Here is a 20,773-nt window from a genome sequence, read left to right on the forward strand (position 1 = left end):
CTTGGGGTTCAAGTAGCTAACATTCACATAAATCTGCTAAAAACATCCCAATACCTCTTCTAGAAGGTTGCCATCAGTAACTGACGCTACTAGCTGCTAATCTCATAAACCTAGTAGAAGCTACCATTAAAGATGAAACAACAGTTTATGTAATTAACGTTAAGTAAAATTTAAACCCATGAACTGACTTCAATTCAAGAAGAAATGCCCTGTACAACTTGTCACCTACCTCCTTCTGAAAGCCGGTACAAGTTATATGAACAACTCCTGAGTTCAACAAACAGGTGGCATCTAAAAAAAAGATTTAAAAAAATCCACTTAGATATATTTGAGATGGCATTAATATGACAAAACTTATCCTAATAACAGACTGCTAGGCAAAGTATGAAATTACTACATACAATAAATTTGAAAATAATTTTCCCAGGTATTTTTATCCTAACACTATGCCAAACCTTATCACAAATGAACTAAATGTGAAATAGTTAATATCTTTTCTAGCAAATTTAGAAGTGATTTCTTCATAAAACATATAAGCATTAAACTTCTTGTGTACATATATCAAATTAACTTTCTAACTTATCCATATATTAATAATAATGAGAAACAAATAATACACTATATACACACAAACAGCACAAATACAAAGTAATGTTAACGAAATACATACCAAAATTGTAAGTGCTTGGGTTAAAAAACTGCTCAGGAGGTGGATAAGAAGGAGGAACTCCTCGACTTAAACTTCTCTCATGTACTAATATATCCAAGATGTAGTGTGGAGAAGTACTACTCACAACAGAATCCAGTGACCACAAAGCAAAATAAGAGCAATTATGTAGATATTCTCCTGATCTAAAAGAAAATTTTATAGAATTATTAAGTCAATGATTTGCTACACATAAAAACTCCAAATACACATACACACGCACACAGAGAGCGAGAAATCATACCTTAATGAATCTGGCATTTGTGCATGATACCAACGATTTATGTCAAAAAGTCCCAAATACATAGAAGGCTTTCCCTGTCCATATACAGTCACCTGCCAGGTAAAGACTGAAACACTGGTATCTGGAGACAGAGCTAAAAGAAAAGAATGTAATTTTTAAAACAGAGTAAATAATCTCAAAGTAAGCCCCCCAAATAAAATTATAGCAAGATTTTCTCCTAAATTAAGAAGTTTAATTCATATTTGATTTGTCAAAACATATTTCTATCATTTGTTCTATAAGAAGAGATTTATTCACTTGTATCTTAACTTTTTCTATTTCTTTTTTTTTTTAATTGAAGTAGTTTACAATATGTCAACTTCTGGTGTACAGCATAATGTTTTAGTTATACACATACATACATACATTCATTTTCATATTCTTTTTCATTATAGGTTACAAGATACTGAATACAGTTTCCTGTGCTACACAGAAGAAACTTGTTGTTTATGTTTTATATATACTCGTTAATATTTGCAAATCTCAAACTCCCAATTTATCCCTCTTCTTCCCTCTGTTTTTCTATTTCAAGAAGACTTTATTAAAAAACACTCAACAGAAAAGTTTTATCTTCGGTGTCAGTTACACTCTGACAACTACGAGGTACTGTAGGTAGAAAGTAGAAAATGATTCAAATGAGTATTTTCCTAAGAATACAATGCTAGTACAGAGAGCATCAATACCTAAAATGGATGCCTTTTGGCATTAGGATTTAATTCTTTAGAGGAATTCTACTTGAGAATGATTGATCTAGCTAAATGGTAAGGAGCAGGGGTAGAGACAAGAATAGGGATGGTGGCTGGAATGGAAAGACAGGAACAAAGTTAAAAGATGAAGAAAAGGAATGAGGAAAGCAAAAATCTGTGGCACAACTAATGGGAAATATAAAAAGGAAGATGTGGGTGGGGAGTAAGAGACAGAGTTCAATAACTTCTTTTTTGACATGTTCAGTTGGATGTGGAAACTAGATTACACATATCGATGTGGGGACTAGGACAGAGAACATCTCTGGTACGAATGAGCTAACCATGAGACATGAATCCCAGTAAGAACAAACAAAACCAGGGCCCCAGTGCGCATTCCCAGCTGAATAAACCTATCACATTATCACACTTAATTCTCACAACCATCCTCTGCAGAAGGTAATATTGGTATACCACTCATATAAGGGAACAAAGGCTCAGTCGCAAACGTTAAATAATTCCTGAAAGGTCACGAGTGACAAAACTGGGATTTGAACCCATGTTGGTTGGATTCTAAAATTCTATTTTCACTATGTCAGGATATTTATTAGAAAGAATGAATAATACTAAAGGAGACTGGAAAAATTCAAGGCAACCAAAGTATGTTTCCATATATGTCTCAGAGAGAAACTTTATTCAGGGACTTTAATTCAGAGATTTATACACTATTCAGAGACTATTGATACATTTTTTTTGGTCTGTTTTGAGAGCTGTATTAATCATCTCTCATTTCCTTAATCTATTCATTCTTGAGTTTACACAGAGCAATCTGGAGAGCAAGAAATACCTTGTATCTCACACAGACCTGAATAAACTCCACAATTAGTATTTCAATATTTTAACTGCCAGAAGTATGAACTCTAGAAACCAATACATGTTGTATATCTTAAACCAAGATAAATCTTAAATCAAGCTTTCACATGATATAAAATAAGAGTACTTTTAACCAACCTTCACTCATGCCTTCCTCCCTGTCACCATGAGATCGAAATTTCTCTATACTCTGACATCCCAAAAGTTTGGTATTACCAGTCTGTCCCCTCAAAGGAAACATGCCACCAGTGAGGTCCAGTGTATATCTTTCTTCACAGTACTCTAACCCCTGAAACATAAAATGTACATCAATCTATATCTTAAGAGGATTCTAAGAAAAACTCATTCTAAAATCAAATGTTCTCCAAATTTAAAAGTTTTCAGATGATGCAAAGTTAAAAAATGAAGAGAACCAACCACTGGATTTTATATAGCATAAAATACAAATAAAAATATGAAATTTAGTCTCTCAAAAATAATTACCAATAAATCTTCTAAAAATGTTAATAAACATGGGAAATCTCATAGACTACTGGCTGGGGTGTAAAGTGGACTGAGCATTAAAATTATATATACATATATATACTCTAGGCCAGTAAACTTATTTCTGTGTACTCATTGAAATTCTTCCACTAAAACAGTAGTCCTTACATTAAAAAAAAAAAATCGATCCTATAAGAATCTGACAAGAGCTTTAAAACTTTTCCCAGAAAAATGCATACAGCTGTCCCTTGTTATCCATAGGTGATTGGTTCCAGGACCCCCATCAGATTCCAAAGTTGTTTGTATAAAATGATGTAATATCTCCATATAACCTATGCACATCCTCCTCTAAATCAACTCTAGATTACTTATAATACCTAATACAATGTGAATGCTAAGTAAGTAGTTGCTGTCACAAGGTAAATTCAAATTTTGCTTTTTGGAACCTTGTAGGATTTCATCCCCCTCCCCTCTTATTGATCAATGATTGGTTAAATCCACTTATGTGGAACTGGAGGATAAGGGGGAAAACTAATCATAAAAATGCCACCCATAATTCAGGAACTTCAAGGATTCCCTAAAACCCAATCACATACTCTGAAATACTAGGTTAAGAAAGCCTGTTCTAGAGAAAGGAATGTGACGGCTGACCAAATATGGCTAATAGCACCCTGCTAGTTCCTCAAGAATTCAGGGAGAAAAATAATCATCTGAAATGCTAGATACATTTACCCTCTATTACAACTGTAAATGGCAAGACTGTTTATAAAGTCACCCCATGGCTTATTGTTCAATGTGTTAGAGCAACAAAGTGGGATTATTTTTCTTGGCTACACAAGCTTGAGCCTTGTCCAATCCCCTCATTCTAGAGGAAAATGATACCCAGAGATTTTACAATTGCTACCTTGGTAAATACAAGTCTCCTGACCCCAATCTAATACTTTTCCCATTATATTATGAATATAGTATTAACTTGAATATAAGAATAACGTTTCAGTATCTCAGTATTTTAAAACAGACGTATAATAGGCAAACAACGAACAAAATGGTACTATGAAGCCATATTACCATTACCATTTACCTCATATAAGATTTGTCCTGATGCCAAACACTTTCTGTCACCAAAGGCCAGCTGAAGCAGATGCAAACTCAAGACATCGCCTTCACTGAAAGAAACAGAAATCAGACAAAGAAAAATACTAAGTTATCTTATTAACACAATAAGCACCTCTTATGTCCAAATAAATTTAGTTTACATATAATATTGAGTTCATGTGACAAAACTAAGGTCACTGTGAAGAAATTAGTTTTACCTGGTTGTTTTCACAAAATGCAGTCCTTTGAAATAACTGATTTTTAATTTTTTATTGATTCTAGTTAACTTAAGCTGATGTTTTTGCTTATCTTAGGTGACATCTTATGTGGCTGAGATCATAATCGTTTAGCCAATATTCTTTCTCCCTATCCTCAATAGGTGTACTTTTAGTTAGGCACATGGCTTCCTAAAATATACTACATTTCCTAGCTCCTTTGCAGCTAGGTGTAGCAGACCCAAGTTCTGGCCAAAGGGATGTAAACAGAACTATCCCACGGCACCTACAGAAAATCTTTCTTAATGGAGAGCGTGTCCATTGCTCCTTCTTCCTGGTCTCCTCCTCCATCTTAGTAGGCTTATACCTAAAATGAAGATGGATGAGGACTATACAATAAGGATATAAAGTAAAGACAGCAAATCAACTCTGCACTACTCAAGCATGCATGCAGTGAGCAGTAAGAGCACAGATTTCAAAGTCATACTGTCTGAATTTGAATTCTTATTCTTACTAGCTGATCTTTCTTTAAAAATATCTTTTACTTGGCTTCCAGAATACCCTCCTCCTAATGTTCCTCATACTACACTATCTTTACACTCCTTTGCTGGCTGTTCTGCTCTCTTATTCTCAATCTCCAAGTATCTCCAAGTACAGAAGCATTCCAGGGCTCAGTCCCCAGCTCTCTTCTTTTCTCTACTAATCTCATTTACTTCTGAAGCCAGTGGTTCTCAATGTTGGTTGCCTATTATTAGAACTACCAGAAGAGCTATGAAAAAATACTAATGCTTAGGCCCTACTACCAGAAATTGATTTAATTGGACTGGGGTAGCCAGACCTAATTCAAATGCCTTCCTTATCCTGGCCTACACAATCCTATATAAATTAGTTCTATTTTTCTGGCCTCACCTATGACTACCCTGCATTCTCTCCTTAGTTGCCTTCTTGGTTTCCCTTGTGACATTTTACTAAGGCCTTTGTGTTCTTTCCCTTAGTTCTTCCCATAGTTCCCCTGCCACCTGCCCCAACCGACCTCATTCAAATCCCCTAACTATCCTATCTAAAATAGCAGTTCTCTACTCCACCACACTCTGTATCATCTTTCCTAGCTTTATTTTTCCGTATATAGTATCACTATCTGAAATTATATTAAATATATGTACTAGTATATTTATTTATTGTCTTCCTTACTGAAATATAAAATCTAGAACATAAAAATTGTCTCCTGCATTGCTAGTTACTAGTGGACAGTAGATGCTCAATTAACTTAGCTGAATGAAGAAATACAAGGACATGAAACAAGGAAAGACACTTCTAAAAAGACCAATTAAAACAGGAGAAACTGCATACAACCAACATTAAAGGCAATACCAGTTTTTTCATTTACAAAACTAAATGTGGCTTTTATTATAACTGATGAGAACTATGGAAACAATTTAAGATCTATCCCCATTGAATTTTGTGGTGTACAGTCACTCTACAGTGATTCTTTTTTCTTTTATTTTGTTCAGACTGCTCTAATGGTGGGGAGGAGGCAAGACCATACCACTTGTCTTTCTGATTTAGACTGATAAATTTAGACCAAATTTACATTATTTTAATCTACTTACAATGTCAATAGGGTGCTGGGTGATTCAATGACCAGAGGGATGGAAGAAGAGACTTTGTTACATTACACACTTTTGTAAAATAAGAGATTAGTCTAAGAATGATTTAAAGCAGGATTCCTGGCCTGTAGCCGATAGGTACACAGGACAGTTTGTGAGCTCCCATAAATTGTATACAAGATTATTTACATTTGTTGATACCATAATCCCTCAGGGGATTGGTTCTAGGGCCCCTATAAATACTAAAAGCTACAGATGCTCAAGTCCCTTAAATAAAATTCCATAGCATTTGCACATAAGCTATGCACACAACCCCATACTTTAAATCATCTGTAGATTACTTATAGTACCTAATACAATGTAAATACTACGTAAATAATTTTAAATATAGTGCAAATGTTATGTAAATAGCTGCCAACATGGCAAATTCAAGTTTTGCCTTTTGGAGCTTTCTGGGTTTGAGTTTTGTTTTGTTCCTATTTTAGATCCACTGTTGGTTGAATCCACAGCTATGGGACCCGTGGATATGGAGGACTGACTGTATATGTGTGTATATGATCTGCTTATATATATTATGTATGTACTGCACATATATATAGTTTGTATATGTGTACATATGTATTGTTTATATATGTATAAGTGTATTGTTTATATATGTATTGTCTACATACATATATATAAACAAATGTAAATAATCTTATATACAATCTACAGGAGCTCACAGACTGCTCTGTTTACCCATGGACCTCAGGTCAGGAATCTTGCTTTAAATCATAGTGCACACACACAAATATCAACATACATCACAGCCTTCATCAGATTCTTAAAGAGGTACATGACCTCTAATTTAAGGGTTCTAATCAAAGACCAGAAGTCCACAAAAATATTCTCAAAAATATCTCACAAATGTAAATCATTTGGGAATAAATATTTCAAATTAAAAGTAAATTAAATCTGTCCCATTAAAAGAATATATATAGAATACTATAAAGTCATTTAAAATCACTAGAGAATTTTTCCCATGTGCTAACTACTCAACATGTTGTAGATAAATAAAGATAAGTAAATATAGGGCATCACCAGAAGAAAAACAGAAAACACTATTCTGCCCACATTTTAAACTGCGACTCACTTAGAATGCTTATATAGCTCTATAAACTACCTCAAAAAAGGACTAAGGGAAGTACGTACAGTTCACAAGGATTTTAAGAAAAAATGAGGAGCAAAGAACGTTCAGCTAACTTCATGATTATAAGGACAGAGTATTCATCACTTATAAGACTTTTTAGAAGACTAAACTTTTACAAAATCCATAAATTTAAGAGTGGCATGGTAAAAATCAATGTAGACTAATTCACCAAGTTCCAAAATAATTTAAGAGGGAAACCCTCTAGACTTCAGTGTGAGAGATTTAGAAAAAGAGAATAAAATTTAGAAAAAGAGAATTTAAAACAAAGAATAATAAATTTATAGAACCTAAGATCACAAGAGACTGTGGAATAAAAAATAAATGGGATACAATAACTGTTCACATACATTTTCCCTCACATTCATCACATGGAGCCTTCATAAGGCACATTACTAAAGCTGCTGCTGGTCCACATTACACTCAGATGGATGGAAATATGGATTTGATTTAATAAGGAGTATTCCAGTACTTTTCTGTATATATTTATTTCAGTTTTCCTCCAGGATTGACAAATTTCAAAAGTCACAAGTCAATTCTTCCTTCACTGACTTACTAAAGTGTAAGGAAGACAAAACCTCAAAGTGAGGATACCTGACACAAAACTCCAAATTGACCACAATTTAGGTACCAAGAATCTAAGATAGAAAGAACTGAGGAAGAGAAAGTACTGGGAGTAGTGAGTTATCAAAATCATTGCATTTATATCACAGACTTAACTATTTCATCTATCATCAAAGAAAGAACTAAACACCAAAGAAAATAAATACTTATACTGTTCCAGCACTGAAAATAAACCAGTTTAACCAGTTAGAAATTAAATTGAAAGATTTCTCACAAGCTACAGCTGGAACAAAATTAGAGCTTATGAAAAGACAAGGAAAAATTAACCAAATTAAAATCTAGGAATATACTGCAGAAGGTCAAGTGGAAGGACTAGAGAACACAGCAGGGATACACAAAAATGAGAGAGGCATACACAACAAGGAGAAAAAAAGGAATGAGATTATAAAAGAAAAAATGTTCTCATGAGAGAACACAGAAGGCCACAAAAATTGCCTAAGGAATAAGAGGTTGCCTACTCATGCGTATCAGCCTGCTCTTCGAAATAACATTCAAACAAGTCAAGCACAATTTCTTTTCACTGATATCTCAAAATTACTCAAACACAGAGAAACAATCATTTACTTTTTTTAAAGTCATTTCAACTACCACTCACTAACTCACTGAATTATGTTCCCTTCACTAAAAAGAGACAACATAGGGCAGAAGAGGAAGTCAGAGAGTCAAAGCACAAGAAGGATCCCTTGAGCTGCTGCTGGCCCGAAGGTGAAGGAGGGAGAAGGGATGTGGCAGCCCTGGGAACTGAGAGTGACCCCCAGCGGACAGCAATGAAACAGGGTCCTCAGTGCTACAATGGGAAGGACCTGAATTCTACCAATGACAAGAATGATCTTGGAACAAATTTTCCTCAGTGTCAGGCCAGCAGACACTTTGATTACAGCTTTATGGTAGCCAGAGCAGGGAGCCCAGCCATGCCATGTTAGAATTTCTCACCTACAGAACTTGAGCTAATAAATGGGTGTTGTTAAAAAGAGAAGAGGGAGAGAGAGAACATAGTACAAAGCTTTGTAAAAGAAATCAACTGCTATGCCATTTTTGACAAATATTATTAAAGACCACATGCAACACACTTACCTATCTTGGGTAGACTGAACAGCCCACAAGTAACAGCAATTACGAGGATCATTCTCAGGTTCTTGAAAAGTAACAGCGTATACAGGAACTCTTCCACCTTCCAACTGTGTGAAGTATCTGTAACAAGCACAAAAATCAGTACACTTCCTACTTTTAAGTTCTGATTTCATGAAAAAGAAAGGTACCTCATGTAAGAATTTGGATTGGAGCAAATACTGTTCATACAATCGTCTTATCTTCAAAACCACACAGGGCAAAAACCATCAAGACAATGGGCATGGCATCCATCTCCCAGGTAGAACCAGAAAGGGTTAAAATTACTGAAGCACATGTGTATACTTATGTGTGAACTAATCCTTCCAGTCATGTAAGTGTATGCACTGCTTGCCAATAACAAGCACTCTAAAAAAGATGAAATACTGCCACAACACTCCATATTTCAGCTGCTTGGGTTTAGAGTCAGTTTCCCCATTACTACAACAAAATGAGTTAGAATCTGAAGAGTTCTCAAAGTTAGTGAAGAAATGATAGTGTTAAAGAAAATACTGTAGAAGACAGGTTCTCCTTTGGGAGCAATTCAAAGACAACAGCTAATTAAAGGGTATCAGCAAAGAGAGTTGAGGTGGACTTTCCACAGGGAGTTACTAGGCGCTTGCCACTTCATCACTGGCACTTTGCAGAAAAATCTGACATCAAGGAAGTGCAAGGATGGTCACTGTTTATCAACAGGGCTACTAATACTCTAATACTATCAAAGGACCCAAAAGTAAGAAATAGGTCTGATATAGATGAGAATCCTATTTTTCATCTCTCTTTTTCCTTCACTTCAACTTGGCAAACATTCACTATCAAGCAAAGCCAAGTAGGTACCAATTTGTTGGCAAGACAAATTGAGCAGAATGTCTGGAACGGTGACTAGTTTGTTGACTCATCTGTATGACAAATTACTCAAGAAAATATTCCAATTGCTCGGGAGAAAAAAATAAATATTAAATTGACAACTTAAACAAATAGGTATCTACTTAACTCTTAATAGAGATTAGATTTAAAACCTCTAATGCCTATCGCATCCTCCTTCAATAAATGGTTAGTTCCTCAGCAATTTTAACATAAAAACTTATTTTAAAAGTATCACATAATTTTATTTGGAGGAAGTTTTTGACAGCACAAAAAATTTTAAACACATTAATTTATAACTTTTTAAAAAGCCTCTTTTTCTGTCAACTAAGAACGATTACTATTAAACTAATACTTTACACACATGGTTATGTAGAAAAGTACTTCTGAAAGAATTCATACTATACAAGTATGTAGTTTATCTTTACGGAGCCATTCTTTACTAGCATATGGACCACCACAATAACTGAAATGCCTTTTCAATACACTGAATCTACCTAAATTCATGTGTTAAGTCATTTCTTTATTATACCACATTATGATTTAACACAATGGAAAATTATGCAGTCATTCAATCATGAATCTATCCAACCTTTTCCTCATTATGCTAATTTTAAAATATTAATTTGATGCAACATTGTAAAATGACTATAACTCAATTAAAAATGTTAAAAAAAAGATAGTAATTGAGCACAAATTATATTCAGAAAGAAATTACCAATAATCAAAGGGAAGAAAGGTATACTTACTCTCTTTTCATGCTTTTCATATTCCAAAGTGCTAGATAGCCATCAGAAAAACCCACAGCAAGCTGATTTGTCCTGTTTATGTAACTAAGAGTTGAAACGGCTGTTCCTGATGGGCTTACTAGCTGAAAACACAGATGGCGTCCTTCTCGCATCACATTTTCTCTGATGTGTGGTACTTCAGCTGGGATACCAGTTATAACTTCAAGATCTAAAAAATAAATAAATAAGACAAGTGAGATTAACAAACTATAAACAGCACAAGAGCAATTGTCACCCATTCTTCAAGCTGCAATTGAAAGCTGCTAGGAAAAAAAAAAGCTAATAGGGTCAATTAAAATAAGATTGGTGCTAACAAAACATGCTGAACTATAAAACAGCCACCTTTTGTATGCTATAAAATTCAATGGCTTCATAATTCTCATAATTGAGAAATGGTTCTGATCTTTGATCAAAATCCAGAGTTTCATTATAAAATTATTCTTGTGCTGAATTCAACTACTGACTCTTGACTTCTGAAAGAAAAGATGTTTCAGCTCTACTACTTTGATCTAAAGAGTTTGAATTATGAATGCAAGTTTTTTAATTAGCCTTACACCTAAAGTATCACCTACAAAACACCCTTAAACAAAACTCCATCAAGACTATTTAATTCCTCTATCAATTTTCTATAAAAAGTAGTTCAATCATTTCTAATTTTCTACAAATTCATTTTTAGTTGCTACTATTTTTGCTAATCAGTTCTTTTCATCTAAACTTTATCCAGGATTTTATTAATGAATCAGATCTTTATACATATCAAATTTAAACATATAGTTTATATATGGATTTTTTTCTCTGTAAGTGCATATGTGACCATTATTTCTGCCAAATCAAAATTTTTCAGGTTATATTTTGTCATTTGGTTTTTCATCCAATTTCTGGTCAAACAACTTTTACCACCTGCGGTTTCAATCAGTTTTATTACTTACCAACAGTTTTATCAGTTACACCCACTATAAATTGGGACAAAATACTGATTGCTTGTATCCATTTCTCAGCTGACTTATAAATGACAGATCTGCACTAATACTACAGAACTGCTTTCAAAATCAAGATGGTCCTCAAGGTCAAACAGTCCTTTTCTGAAACTTTATAGTATACATATTTTTTAAAAAGTTTTTAGTTTAGCTCTCCTCCCTACATAAACCAAGTTAGAGTCTCATAAGGAGGAAGGAAGGAAGGAAGGAAAGAAAGAAAGAAAGAAGAAAAGAAAAGAAAAGAAAAGAAAAGAAAAGAAAAGAAAAGAAAAGAAAAGAAAAGAAAAGAAACTGAAAGCACTTGATAAACAGTAGGTTTATAAAATATAACCATCAGTATTAAAGGGGGAAATTGTCTCTCTTCACTTTTTAAGTTGCATTAATTCTGTTTCAGGATGTTATTTTATGAGGAAAGACTTTTTTTCTAATTACTGTTATTTCCTATTAAATTACTTTATTTCCATCTTGGGTTTACTGTAGGAACATAACAGTATGCCAAAAACACTCTGTTAGATACTATACAGTTGGATAATTTTATAATGTCTAATAAGGATCAAGATTTTATACCATAAAGCCTTTCTTCTGGCATTTACTTAATTACATACTATTCAAGTGTGTATCTGGAAATATATCCCTCTCTCTTTCAAGACCTACCTTAGTCTAAATAGACAATATGAATAGAACAATTATTAGTATGGAACTTCAATCAGTAATTTCAAAACTCCCCAAAAAACAGAAGTCCAGAACCACATGGCTTCACAGGTGAATTCTACCAGAGAAGAGTTAACCCTGTCCTTCTGAAACTATTCCAAAAAACTGCAGAGGAAGGAACACTTCCAGATTCATTCTATGAGGCCATCATCACCCTGATATCAAAACCAGACAGAGATGTCATAAAAAAAGAAAATTACAGGCCAAAATCACTTATGAATACAGATACAAAAATCCTCAACAAAATACTAGCAAATCAACTCCAACAATGCATTAAAAGGATCATACACCATGACCAAGAGGGATTTAATCCCAGGCATGCAAGGATTTTTCAATATCTGCAAATCAATCAATGTGATACACCACATTAACAAATTGAAGAATAAAAACCATATGATCATCTCAATAGATGCAGAATAAGCTTTTGATAAAATTCAACATCCATTTATGACGAAAACTCTCCAGAAAGTGGGCACAGACGGAATATACCTCAACATAATAAAGGCCATATATGACAAACCCACAGCTAACATCATACTTAATGGGGAAAAGCTGAAATCATTTCCTCTAAGATCAGGAACAAGACATGATGCCCACTCTTAACACTTTTATCCAACATAGTTTTGGAAGTCCTAGCCATTGCAATCAGAGAAGAAAACGAAATAAAGGGAATCCAAATCAGCAAAGAAGATGACATGATGCTATATATAAAGGCCTTAAAGAAGAGACCAGAAAACTACCAGAACTCATCAATGAATTAGGTAAAGTTGCAGGAAATAAAACTAATATACAGAAATCAGTTGCATTTCTATACACTAACAATAAAATAGCAGAAAAAGAAATTAAGGAAACAATACCATTTACCATTGCACCAAAAAGAACTAAATACCTAGGAATAAGCCTACCCAAGGAGGCAAAAGACCTGTACTCCAAAAACTATAAGACACTGATGAAAGAAACTGAAGATGACATAAACAAATGGAAATATATACCATGTTCTTGGATTGGGAGAATCAATATTGTTAAAATGGCCATACTACCCATACTACCCAGACAATAAATATACAGATTCAATACAATCTCTATCAAATTACCAATGACATTTTTTCACAGAGCTGGAACAAAAATGTTAAAATTTGTATGGAAACACAGAAGATCTCAAATACTCAAACAATCTTGAAAAAGAAGAATGGAGTGGGAGGAATCAAGCTCCCTGACTTCAGACTATGCTATAAAGCTACAGTGATCAAAACACTATTATTACTGTCACAGAAACAGACACATAGATCAATGGAAGAAGACAGAAAGTCCAGAAATAAACCCCTACACTTACAATTAATTAATCTATAACAAAAGAGGCAAGAATATACAATGGGGAACAGACAGTCTCTCCAATAAGTGGTGCTGGGAAAATTGGACAGCTACCTATAAAAGATTGAAATTAGAACATTCTTTAACACTATATACAAAAATAAACTCAAAATGGATTAAAAACTTAAATGTAAGACTGATACTGTAAAACTCCTAGAGGAAAACATAGGCAGAACATTCTTGGACATAAACTGCAGCAATATTTTTTGAACCAGCTCCTGGAGTAATGGAAATAAAAGGAAAAAAAAGCAAATAGGATCTAACTAAACTTAAAAGCTTTTGCATGGCTAAGGATACCATCAACAAAACTAAAAGAGTACCTATGGAATGGGAGAAAACTATTTGCAAATGATGCAACCGACAAGGGACTAATTTCCAAAATACACAAACAGCTCATACACCGTAGTATCAAAAAATGGGCAGAAGATCTATATAGATGTCTCTCCAAAGATGACATATAGATGGCCAACAAGCACATGAAAAGATGTTCAGCATCACTAACTGTTATAGAAATGCAAATCAGAACTACGAGGTATCACCTCATACTAGTCAGAATGGCCATCGTTAAAGTCCACAAACTAAAAGCTGGAGTGTGGAGAAAAAGGAACCCTCTTATGCTGTTGATGGGAATGCAAATTTGGTGCAGCCACTATAGAGGACAAGGCAGAAGTTCCTTAAAAAACTAAAATAGACTTACCACATGATCCAGCAATCCTACTCCTGGGCATATATCTGGAGAAAAATACAAATGAAAAAGATACATGCTCCCCAATGTTCACAGCAGCACTATTCACAATAGCCAAGACACGGAAACAACCTAAATGTCCATTGACAGATGACTGAATAAAGAAGATGTGGTATATATACACAATGGAATACTACTCAGCCACAAAAATAAAATAAAGCCATTTGCAACAACATGGATGGACGTGGAGATCATCATTCTAAGTGAAGTAAGACAGAAAAGTACCATATGGTATCACTTACATGTGGAATCTGAAAAAAAAGCCACAAATGAACTTATCTACAAAACACAAATAGACTCACAGACACGGAGAACAAATTTATGGTTAACAGTGGGTAAAGGGAGAGGGAAAGGATAAAAATAATAATAATAATAAAAAATAAATAAATACATGATTTTTTAAAAGACCGACTTTAGTCTGTAAACACTCATCAATGAACAGAATAACTCATGCAAAAAAACAGATTCTAACAATTTAAAAAATACATAAAGTAGTTTCTATATAAAAGTTTGTCTATTTTAAATATTTTAAAGTAAAAAAAAAATCTATTGCATAAGAATATTCCAGTGCTCAATTTCTGGTTTCGAGCAAAGAATGACTTATTACCTGATGCCTCTACTTCATTCTGACTGCATGACAAGTCATCCAAACACAGGTCAATAAGAAGGATCTGTCCAACATCAGTTACCACAGCTGCTACACCAAAAAGCCATCGCAGACTTGGGTGTAAATGCTGAGTGCTTGCACTGGCTCCTCCATGATTGATTATAGGTTCAATAGCCGTTACCTAAAAAGCAGAAAGTTACTTGCTTTTCTTATACAAAGTGAGAAAATACAATTAAAAACATAACAAGCAAATTTTACAGTTAAAACAGATTATTAGTTACAATAGATGTTAACATTTTCCAAGATAGAATCATAAACCTACATTTGATGTTTGTGAATCTGAATAACATAATGAAATCTTCAGATATAACAAGAATTACACCATTATTTCAGTATATAAAAAATCATGCAGTTGGAATAGCAAGCGACGTTTATTGATAGCTTACTATATTACAGGCATTGTGCTAACTGATTCATTTTAATGTTCACTATAACTCTTTGATATTGGACTATATATAAATTATACCCGTTTAAAGATAAAACACCCTGGAGGGAGGGTATAGCTCAATGGTAGAGTGCATGCTTAGCATACATGGGGCCCTGGGTTCAATCTCTAGTACCTCCATTAAAAAAATAAACAACTAAACATTACCTACCCCCCTCAAAAAAAAAAAATAAAATTCAATAGCTGTCTAAAAGATGAAACACTGTGTGGCTCAGAAAGTTTAACTTAGTTATCCAAGTCACACAGCCATTAAGCGTAAAACTCAAATCTAAATTTTTCTTATTTTAAAACTCTTAACCAGCTACACTTTAGGTATTTAGCCTTTCCTCTAAATAAGACTAAAAATAAATCATTCCAGAAAAATTTACTATTTACAATTTTTTTAAAAGTCCCTTTTATGCCATAAAGCTTGAAGAGATCTAACGTTTCTTTAAAAGGGCTACATTATAATGGACTTCACACAAAACTTCAGCAGTAACTGTATCACTGACAATTAACAAGGACTAAATTTATTTTAAGAAAATCATATTGTAGTTACATTATGTAGTTCTATTTTCCCCCTCATCTCATGAGTCAAATTTTAAATGTCTTTAGCTAATAGTCCATATTTTACTCTATACTTAGCTTTCCTTCTGTTTCGTATTAATTCACAAAAATTAATTAGGTATGATATAATTAAGGATCTTGTGATTTCTACTATAATACTGATGAACATCTGAGAAAGAAAAGAAGAAATCTCAGTCTTCATCATTTCTGGCTCCCACTTCCCCTTTCCTCTCCCTTCCAGCCATTCTAAATAAGCCTAGTTTACCAAATGTTCCATAAACTGTGATTTTTTACATGCTGGTCTCTTTACTTGAAATGTCCAAACTTTCTGAGTAGACATTACCCAGGTGTTTTCTATGTTCCAAGTACTAAAATTTATCAAAGCATTTATTATATTTATTCTATAATCTTATTAGGCCACAAGCTTTTTGGACAGCATGGACTAACTTTAATTCATTTATTTATCTCCAAAATCTAGCACACAGCTTGAGTAAGCACTCAATAAACTGCAAAATTAAGTCTGTCTTCAAAATCATCACCACTGACAAGTATATATAAGATACCAGGCTATAAACTACTTCAGACTCCACATCAGCGCACTGGGTCAGTTTCCTCACTGTAAAAACACAGTATTTTTTCATTAAGCTCCCTTTTAACTTTAACAATTCTATTCTATATTTATTACATATATGTAATTTACTTTTGTGTGTATTTAAGTGCATGTTTTTTTCACACCATGTATAAAAAGAATTCTACTCTTCCATGATTTTATTTGCCTCTGCACATGTGCATCTGTAAATACATACTTTTCTCATCATGTAAAAAGAGCAGTAATAAATTTGCTGAAGAAACAACCTGAATTCAAAGGATTTTGATAATTATTACTGAGTAAGATGCCTGGCCTATGGAAGGTATATACATATTAGAATTAATAAGTAATGATTATAAATAAATCCACTATTTAAATATATTACTCAAATCTTAAACAGTAAAAGACATATTTTCCATATTGCTCCAAAGCTATAGTCTCAAATACATAAATAAAAATTAAAAAAAAAATTTAAAAACCACACAGACATAAGAGGAAAAAAATGCCCTAGCAATGAATATAATATTTTTATACATTTTCAGTGTCCTCATTAAACATAACTGCGATAAGAACAAGATTCAGATGCCACTTTTTATATAAAAGATTAGAACACTACATTATCATCACTATTTTTACTTTGTCATTTTCTAACCAAGAATAAGTCATAAATGCTGTTCCTTTAATAATACACATTCTTAACTTCTGAATTTTTAACTTTTTAATGAAAAATAATAAATTCCATGAAAGTAATCTAATTATAAATGTATAATTGTATAATTTTTCACAAAGGGAACATACCCACGTAACCAGCAGGGGTTCAGTTTTGAAAGCAGACAGTTCACATATCTTAAGCAGTACCTACCCTTCCAGGAAGAACAACTGCTTTAACCACTCTTGATAAACCAAGATCATAAAGACAGAGAACACTCCCTTCTGTTTCTTCTAATCCGATTAACAATCCAGCTCTCTTCTGCCAAGAAAATTCTTTCACGGCCAGGACTATAGGAGGCTGCTCATTCACTCCACTGAATTGATATGCAGACAACCGCTCTCCTGTTAGAGAGTTTACAACCTCAAGTTGCGGACCACAAGCCAAGTAAGCAAGTCCATGTTTTCCTAGAAGAAAAAAAAAACGTTGCCTATTTTAATAGTGTATATACACAACAAAACTAACTAGCAGTCAGCTCTTTTACATGTATAATATGTATCTCATTATATAAAACTTTACATATTATCTCCAAATTGAAATACAAGCATTTATAGAACAGAGTTGTCCTAAAATTAGTAAAATAAATTGAACTACTACTACTACTACAATAATAAAGTAACCATTCAATAAAGGTACCATGCTATATGCGTAAACACATTATATCATTTGTTCCTTTTTATACCTTAATACAGAGATAAGGTAACTAAACTTTCATACAGTTAAATAACTTGCCCAAAACCCATGTGGCTGTGAATACTAGAGGCAGAAGTGGATCCCCAAGTCTGTCTCGCTCCCAAACACATATTTGTACATTATACCTTAAGAGTTAAACTAGGTGTTATGGGAGTTATAAAAATGTAACACATGATTGTCCCCGAATAGTTCAAAATCTGAGAAGACAAGACATAACTAGCATAATAATAGAAAATACCAGAAACACTTCTTAGACCCTTACTAGTCATGTCTGGATTTTATTCTGTATTAAGTGTAAAGCAAATAGTTTTAAGCAGGAAAATAATAATCTGATTAATGTTTTTAAATGTTAATCCAACTGCTAAGCAGAGAATAGACAATAAGGTGGGAATAGAGGAGAGGTAGGGAGATGATACCCTACGCTTCATTGGTGGCCATGAATAGAGAAGTGGATTGACTGGAGATACATCTCAGAGCAGAACTTAAAGGACTTGCTTGCTGATGAATAAGGAGGTAATAGAGAAGGATCAACAACTAGACCCTGAATTTTCCCTTGAGCAGCTAGACAAATGGTGTTAACTTTTACTACTAAATTTGTGACGTCTCATGCATCCAAACAGACGCTGTATATACTAGATTACAGCTGAAAGAGGCTATCTAGTTTGAGGAAAGAGCAGGGCCCAGTGGGGATCCAGAATGCATGGATTCAAAGTTTATTTTTGCCACCTGCATTGTGTAACTGGGACCAAATTACTTAACCTTTTTGATTCTCAGCTACGTTAGAAAAGTCTAATACTTGCCTCAATGAAAAGTTGTTATAGTGCCTAGCATGTAAAGTAGTACTACACCTACTTTTAATATTCAAGAGAACAGCACTTTAAATAGCTAAATGACTGATATATATGTTTTGCTGTCTCCCTGCTAGGAAGGATGGCTGTGAAATTCATTTTCAGAAAAGTCTTCTGTAATATCTTTCACTAGACAGAAATCCATAATTTGGTATAATTTCCTGCTGTATTATACAATCTAAACCATGTATTAAGATCTTATTCAGATTAATGGAATTAAGAGATAAGACTTTCTGAATATATTGTATCACCCATCATACAATCATATTTTTCTACTCATAAGAATATATAGAATCTAATCTAAACTTATCACCAATAAAACTTCCTAATTATAAAGAAAAAATAGCCCTGTATTATTTCTACTTTCTAAATGTAGATATTCAATACTAAGATATAAAATATATGGTATTTTTAATATGGAAAAATGAACTGTAACATCCCAAGAGATTCACTGAAAATATGTTCATGTAGAAGTTATCACATTTATAGTTGTAGATGTTATATATTTATGTAACACCAATCTAACCAGGCTCTACTTTTTTTCTTCCACGTTAAAGAAACTGTGATATATGCCTGTTATTGTTTACCTTACAAATCAATCAAATTAGTAAACTTTCAGCAACATTATTTTACCTGCAGCAAACTTTCCACGAAGCACAGATTCTAATGTTATTTCGTCTTCTCCAAGGGCTTGAACAGTCACTTCTGGGAACTGCAGAAGACCACTAGTCACTTGTGCTGTGAGGTCTCGCATACTTCCACTGTAAATATTTTTCAAAGTAAGATCATCATGGTACACTTGTACTATAAGACATTTGATTATCTCTAGCCAGAAGAAAGAAAAAAGAAAAAGACAAAACTACCATATAAAAGTAAGTGAACTAAAATTAAAATCTGATTATAAAATACATATTATGTGCTTCTGGGTATGAGGTATTCTCTCCTAAGGAAATATTTCCCAAACAGCCTTAGGTGAGTAAAGATTCATTAAGCCAGATATCCTAAGGACATGAATGATTCCCTAGATTCTCTGAAGACTGATTCAGTGTGATTAATCTTATTGCTTTATTCTGGAAGAATACTTCACATACAAAATAGGAAAAATTGATAATATTTTGGAAAAATTACTGCTACAGTAAAAGAAGACAAAGTCCATGAAAAATGTCCAAACCCACAGTAACCTCAGGAATTGAGTCTGACATATCTTTAAGTGGATAGAAAAAAAATTTTTAATTATCTTTCATTTCCAATGTATAGAAGACTAGATTTCCTGAATGACTCTCCCACTGTAAACCACAAAAAAATGATGGCTGAAATAGAAGTATCATTTTGAATTATTATGGAGTTGGCAAAGCCAAAAGTAGAAACAGGAATTTTGGAAGACATGTAAGCTGGTCTGGGCCTTGAAGGTTCAGCTACTAAATCCAGTCCTGGTGGCCTCGTATGTTTTTGAGCATTCTGAGGTCCACAGAGGCTGAAGACAGAGCTTAGAGCTAACAGCACCAATGCCAGCTAAGAGGCTCCGCCAACTATATTAAACTTCAATAGAGCTATACCATCAGCGTAAAGGTGAATGAGAGAACCACTCTCTATGCAGAACAGTGAGCAATAAAACTGTTTTGACCACGGTGATAAGTTTCTACAAAAAAAGAAATTTTCTCTTCACAAAAATTAGTGGCCAGAATTCAAGCTATGTTATCAGAAAATATTCAGGTGAAGAATACTGTAAACTATTCTCAGGTTGGTAAGGCTCCAGGCAACCCACAGAAACACCAGATATTCTCTGGAATCTCAAAGAGATCTCAAAGATGAAGTTCCAAAGAAAATGAGCTAATAATAAAATAACAAAACAAGGATATCATGATCAAGAGCCAGCAGAATCAGTCCATCAGACTTCATTCAGATACTGAAATGACCAGAGAACAGAAAACAGCTGTTTAATATGTTTAGAGAAATTA

At 33.6% G+C, this 20,773-nt stretch overlaps 1 protein-coding gene across 3 annotated transcripts in view; it reads right to left on the reverse strand.

Moving 5' to 3' along the window:
- Positions 1-20,773, reverse strand: part of AHCTF1 (AT-hook containing transcription factor 1) — a 79,898-nt gene that overhangs the window by 44,850 nt on the left and 14,275 nt on the right. For all 3 annotated transcript variants that reach the window (XM_006198816.4, XM_072948633.1, XM_072948634.1), the window contains exons 2-11: positions 19,449-19,576; positions 17,428-17,681; positions 14,926-15,106; positions 10,476-10,683; positions 8,830-8,946; positions 4,110-4,194; positions 2,684-2,834; positions 951-1,083; positions 671-852; positions 230-291 (exon numbers count right to left, since the gene is read on the reverse strand). In XM_006198816.4, the coding sequence (XP_006198878.1) occupies positions 230-291; positions 671-852; positions 951-1,083; positions 2,684-2,834; positions 4,110-4,194; positions 8,830-8,946; positions 10,476-10,683; positions 14,926-15,106; positions 17,428-17,681; positions 19,449-19,569 (1,494 nt within the window). In that variant the 5' untranslated portion in view covers positions 19,570-19,576. The remainder of the gene's footprint in view (positions 1-229; positions 292-670; positions 853-950; positions 1,084-2,683; positions 2,835-4,109; positions 4,195-8,829; positions 8,947-10,475; positions 10,684-14,925; positions 15,107-17,427; positions 17,682-19,448; positions 19,577-20,773) is intronic.

This window comes from Vicugna pacos, chromosome 23, assembly GCF_048564905.1.
Source record: "Vicugna pacos chromosome 23, VicPac4, whole genome shotgun sequence".
In the NCBI taxonomy this organism is placed as follows: domain Eukaryota; kingdom Metazoa; phylum Chordata; class Mammalia; order Artiodactyla; family Camelidae; genus Vicugna; species Vicugna pacos.